At 56.7% G+C, this 6078-nt stretch overlaps 1 protein-coding gene across 2 annotated transcripts in view; it reads left to right on the forward strand.

Annotated features, from left to right (window-relative positions):
- Window positions 1-639: 639 nt before the first annotated feature.
- The window catches only part of CALML4 (calmodulin-like 4), an 11003-nt gene continuing 5564 nt past the window's right edge, over window positions 640-6078 (forward strand). Inside the window, exons 1-3 of one of the 2 annotated variants that reach the window (XM_012664846.1) lie at window positions 640-710; window positions 806-836; window positions 5872-6012. In XM_012664846.1, coding sequence (XP_012520300.1) covers window positions 708-710; window positions 806-836; window positions 5872-6012 — 175 coding nt within the window. In that variant the 5' untranslated portion in view covers window positions 640-707. The remainder of the gene's footprint in view (window positions 711-805; window positions 837-5871; window positions 6013-6078) is intronic. The other variant, XM_012664847.1, reaches the window with a different exon arrangement.

Consider the following 6078-nt stretch of genomic DNA (forward strand, 5'->3'; position numbering starts at 1 on the left):
GGGGTGGTGGAGACCCAGCCCAGGCACCCACCTCCAGCCCCAGAGTCCCGGAAGGAGAGAGGACTACTGGCACAGACCGAGACCCAACTATGCTGGCCACTTGATTCTTCCAACAGACCCATAATTCATCCCAGTGAGGAAATCAAGGCCAAAGGACTGGCAGGTCACTAAGCAGACCAGCAGGCGGGGAAGGACTGGATCCCAGCCTGAGAGCAGCAAAGCCTGTGTTCCTTCTGCAATGCCGTGCCCAGGGCTCAGGGCTGGGGCAGGGCCACCTGTCCCTGAGGCGCGTGTGCTGTGACCGTTCCCGTCCTGCTACGAGTTGTGACCAGCTTGCAGTAGGACAGGCTGAAAGGTGCCCGACTCCAGGCAGGAGGCCTGGGGACAGAAGGCTGTAGCCCAGGGGCAGCCCCACCGGGGTCCCCTTTCTGAGTTCACTGACCCCTTCTCGCAGGGCAGGGCTCCCCAGAGGGAGCGTGGGCATTTGTCCCTCAGCTGCAGGGTGCCGGCCTCTGGGGACAGGAGCCCCAGTCCTGAGACAGCCCCTCCGCTGCCGTTTATGCACCTGCGCGGCGGCGGGGCGGAATCTGACCCGAGGCGGCGGCCGGTTTCCCGGCAGCCAAGGGTTTATTACGGGTCTCCACCGGGGGCGGACTTCGGACCCGAAGCCGGAGGAGAGGGCGCGAGGGGCCCCGCAGCGCGCCGCGATGGTGAGGGGGTCGGGCCGCGGCCAGGCCCGGGGGCGTGGGGAGGGCGCTGCGAGCGAGCCGAGTCCTCCCTGACTGTTTTCCTCTCTCTGCTGCAGGCCAAGTTTCTTTCCCAGGACCAAATTAATGGTAGGTTGGTTTGCTCTTTAATTAGCAACGCCCAGCAAAATATGGGTCTCATTAGGCGATTCGCTCTGCTCGTGTTTTGCTGCCGGGAAGGAAGCGGCCGGTGGGGGAGCTGGGCCCACCCACGGGCAAGGGGTCGGCGGGCCTGGGGGCTGCGGGTGGGGTGGGGGGAGCCTCAAAGGTGGCCGTGTGGCTTCCTGTTTGTCAGTGAGGTTCAGGAGCTGGGGTGACAGGAGAGAGCTCACTAGGGTTCCCTCCTGACAGTTGGATTTGGGGGAGGAGGGGCTGGGAGGGAGGGAGAGACCATTAACTCCATGGCTGAGGGCAGGGAAGAAGGAGGGGCTCTGTAATTGCCAGAGAGCCCACCGGGTCTGCACCCTCAGGCAGGCCGCCTCTACTCTCTCGGCCTCGGTCTCCCCATTTGTAAAATGGGGAGTCAACTGAAGTCCCTTCTGCCCTGGCATCAAACCTAGTTTGGGTGCGGGCACTTTATTCCGTGGGTCCCTTAATCTGCTGGCCCCAGCCGGCTTCAGTTTCACGCAGTGCAGAGCTCTGTTTCCGCAAGGCCAAGAGCAAAGAGTTGGGTTACAGAGAACTCGGGGCCCAGAGCTGGGCTCGGGAAGCCTGGCGGCTGCAGCCCCCCCAGCCCCTGGCAGGAGAGGCTCAGGTGGCACAACCAGCTGCTTCTTGAGGCTGTGCCCCTGAACCTGTCCCAAAGTGGACAGCAATGGGCCTGGCGGCCCACCCCTGGGTGTCCCGTCACTCAGGTCTCTGCTGAAATGTTACCTTCTCAGTGAGCCCCTCTGAGCACTGGAGATAAAATCACAGGCACCGTGGGCCCTTGGTGCCTTTGTAACCAGGGCAGGTTAAGTGGGCTTAGGGGTACCGGGGCAGGGGTTCCAGCGTTCTGGGCAACCAGAATTTGGTCTAGCAGTGGGGAGGAGTTGTGGGCTCCAGGTGGGCACCTCCCCATAGACTCCTTGAACTCCTTATCCCACCAGAGGAGGGATGAACAAGGATTTTTTTTTTTTTTTTTTGAGACAGAGTCTCACTCTTTTGCCCGGGCTAGAGTGAGTGCCATGGCGTCAGCCTAGCTCATAGCAACCTCACAATCCTGGGCTTAAGCAATCCTGCCTCAGCCTCCCAAGTAGCTGGGACTACAGGCATGCACCACCATGCCCGACTAATTTTTTCTATTTTTAGTTGTCTGGCTAATTTCTTTCTATTTTTTAGTAGAGATGGGGTCTCGCTCTTGCTCAGGCTGATCTGGAACTCCTGACTTCGAGTGATCCTCCCGCCTGGGCCTCCCAGAGTGCTAGGATTACAGACGTGAGCCACCGCGCCCGGCCAAGGACTTTTAAAGTACAAGGCCCAGGGTGGGGGCCCCTCTTGCCCAGGTCTTAAGGCGGCAGACCCAGGACTGGAGTCCAGCTCTCAGCCTCCATGCCCCCAACCCACACCTGGTTTTGAGTCTCAATGACCCTCCATCCCGGGGCCTTCAAAGCTCCCAGGAGGAAAGAAAGAAATTTCTCTTTGTATCCCAGTGTCTGACACCACGAAAGTGGCCAGCAATGTTGAATGAATGAATGAAAGACTGGATGGGGTGGCCTAGTGAAGTGGGAAGAACAGGGGCTTTGGAGGGAACAGATCTGGGGTCTGATCACCTCTGAGCCTCAGTTTTCTCATCTGTGAAGTAGGGATAATGATGCCACCTCACGAGGCTGCTGTGAGTTGGGGAAAGAGGGGATAATATCAGTTACATGCTCAACACTGGGCCAGGCACAGTCCAGGTGTCACCCATATGCGTGCTGGAGCTGGCTTGCTCCAGCTAATGAGAACCACGTTTTTAGGAATTTTCCAAGCCAGCCATTATTAAGTAATGTAGGATCAAACAATGTTCCCATCGCAACATCTATACACAAAGTTTAAAAGACAGACCTATTGTAACCAGTGGTGCTGGAGATTTGAAAGAAATTTCAGTTTAATGAATATAACTGGTACAAGGGACCAGGTGAGGTGGCTCATGCCTACAATCCTAGCATTTGGGCAGCAGGATCGCTTGAGTCCAGGAGTTCGAGACCAGCCTAGGCAACATAGTGAGACCTTGTCTCTACAAAAAAATTTTTTGAATATTAGCCAGACGTGGTGGTTTGCACCTGTAGTCCCAGCTACTCAAGAGGCTGAGGCAGGAGGGTTGCTTGAGCCCGGGAGTTTCGAGGCTGCAGTGACCTATCATGACACCACTGCACACCAGTTTGGGCGACAGACAAGACCCTGTCTCTAAAATAAAGTAAAACAAAATAAAATAAAATTATAAAAATAATTGGTACAAGGGTGAGAAACAGTTTAACAGCAGATCACTTATCAGATTTAATGACGATACATGCATTGGAAAAAGAACTGCGTTCATTGGCACGCACCTTCATTTGTCAAGCCGTGGTTGAGTCACAACTATAGGTTGGTAATGAATATGAGTTGGCAAAACTCATTTGTGTTAATCAGTTGGCTAGATGGAATTTATAATAAAGAATATTGCATATTTTATTATTATTTGAAAGTTGTATGCTATACATTCTTTATGTCTGTAAAGTGTATAATAAACATATATATGCAATGTCATCGGAGCCAGTTAAACCTTCAGCACGCAATGGTTGTCATCGTAGGCCGTGGGGAGGTGTCTTTCTTGTCCCTGGGGATTTGCATTATCAAAGGGAAAACCTACAGGGGATTTTTAATCCAGTCCATTCAACCCAATTCATTCTTCATCCCACAAGTGTTTCTGAGCCCTTTCTCTGTGCCAGCCCTGTTGTAAGCCTTAGAGACACAGCCGTGAACCCCTGCCCTGCCCTCCCGGGGGTCGCAGTCGAGGCAGGGGAGGACGACCCAGGAAAGTAGTGACATGGGCACAGCAGTATGTTCCATGGCTAAACTGGGGGCAGGGAGTGGGAGGGGTGGAGGGTAAGGGGCGCAGAGGTGCTGGAGGGAGAGGAGCGGCCTGGAGCCAGGCTGGTTCTCCCCGTGCGCTCTGTTGGCTTGTTCCAGCGTGGGATTCCAAGTTCGGGTCTGGCCTTCCAGGTCGTTGAAAGGTAAATTTGTCGAGGTCAGAGGATGTAACAGTGTGTTGGGAGGTGGCCTCCCTTCAAGCCCCGGCCTTGCCCATGTTGGGGGCACTGGCCCGAGGTACTGTTGCAGGCCGGGGCCGGGGGCAGGGGCAGTGTGCCACAGTAGAGCTAGGCTGGTTCTAGGCCCCAAGGGTGCAATGACCACCTTCCAGCACTGGTCACGTGGGGACAACAGTCATGGGATGAGGTCTCAGGGGAGCTGAGGGCCACCCCCGCCTCCGCCTGTGGGCAAACCCAGACAGAAAGACAAGGTGGGGGTGGCCGTGAGAGTCCCCAGGGCAGCACCAGAGGTGGGGCTGGGCTCGAGCTCTGTGCGTGGGGCGAGCTTCCCTCTACCCCACTCCGGCACTGGGCCCTCTTGTAGGTTTTGCAGGAACCAAGGCTGCGGTCCTAGGCCAGGCTCTGGCCCTGATTCCCCGGGCCCTCTCCAGCTCCTGCTCTCCGGAAGCTCAGGCTCTGGAAAGTTCTGAAAGGGCAAGTGTATGTGTGTGTGTTGCGGGGGTGTAGTCCCCCTCAGCCTCTTCACAAAAGCTGTTAGGCTCTCAACCCCACCCGCTGGTCTGCCTTTCTTCAGTGAGCCCCCCGACATCCTAGACATGGAAGCTACCCGGGAGGCCTGCATGCCTTAATGAGGGACGTGAGGGGGCCCCAGGTCTGGGCTAGGGGTCGAGGGGCTCCTGCTGCACTGGCACTGAGGGCGGTGTGGCCTGGTGGCCGGGGCTCCACTTCAGGAGCCGGCTGCCCAGCGTGAGGCGCTCAGCCACTCTATCCTTCCTTGCCGCGTCTGCCCGGTGGGGATCGTAAGGTACCACGTCCCAGGGCTGTGAGGATTAAACAAGGGCCTGGGGGTGGGGTGCTTAGCAATGTAAACTGTCACTGCTGTTCTTACGTCAGCTAAGGAGCCCAGGTCCAGGCCTCTGAGGACCCACTGGGGGATGTGAGAAGCAGGAGAGAGCACAGATACCTGGGCCTCCGGTGGGCAGGGCCAGTGAGGGCCATTGGGTTCCCAGCCTGGGGCTCAGCTGCCTCCTCTGGGATGGGACGGAATCACCTCACCTGGTGGCAGCCCCAGCCCTGAACCAGACTCAGTGGGGCCCAGGGACCTTTGCTGAGCCCCGGGCCGGCTTTCCTGCCCCTCCAAGGGCTGGGGCCAGTGCCATAGCTCTTCTGGGCTGCGAGACAGTGGCTTTGGAGGAGCCTTAGCTCCAGCAGCCATTTCGTCTCCACCAAGTAACACGAGAAAAGCACACACCCGGAGAAAACCCCCACACAACACCCAAACCTCTAAAAAAACAACACGGACACCTGTCACAGGACACAGCAGGTACAAGACCCAAAACGCGGGCCACAGCACAGAAAACACAAAAGTCCCCACAGCTGAGAAGAAGAAGAAGAAGAAGAAGAAGAAAAAAAAGCAACGCAACCCAAAAGCCCTCCCGGAAGGGGTTCCGGGGCCCAACGCAAACCAAAAGCAAGAATAAACCCAACTCCAAAAAAACCGGGGTTTGCAAAGGTCCCCTGGGAGTCTGGACGTCCTGCTGTCTCCTCAGCCGTGGGGGAGCAGGGGCAGTGGGGAGGAGGAGAGGGAAGGGGGAACAGGAGGAGGGGAAGGGGAGCCAGGGAAAATACAGGGCACTCAATTAAATTTGAATTTCAGACCAACAACAAACATTTTTCAGTATAAATATGTCCCATGCAAAACTTGGGACATATACTAAAAATGTATTCATCGTTTATCTGAATTCAGTTGTCCTTGGCAATTCTGTGTTTTCATTTACTATATCTGGCAACCGTAGTGGGGCGGAGGAGGGAGGAGGAGCTGGGCAGGGGACAGTGCAGGAGAGGACAGGACAGGGAGGGCCGTGGCGTGGAGAGTGAGGGAACGTGACTGACTCTCCCTTTTGGGCTGTGCACAGAGTACAAGGAATGCTTCTCCCTGTACGACAAGCAGCAGAGGGGGAAGATAAAAGCCACTGACCTCATGGTGGCCATGAGGTGCCTGGGGGCCAGCCCGACGCCAGGGGAGGTGCAGCGGCACCTGCAGACCCATGGGATAGGTGAGTGGGCTGGGGGCTCGGGGAGGGGCCCGGCAGCGGGGCGCAGACAGCAGAGGTGTGGAAAGC

The sequence above is a fragment of the Propithecus coquereli genome, unplaced genomic scaffold (genome assembly GCF_000956105.1).
Source record: "Propithecus coquereli isolate 6110/MARCELLA unplaced genomic scaffold, Pcoq_1.0 Scaffold92, whole genome shotgun sequence".
Classification (NCBI taxonomy): Eukaryota; Metazoa; Chordata; class Mammalia; order Primates; family Indriidae; genus Propithecus; species Propithecus coquereli.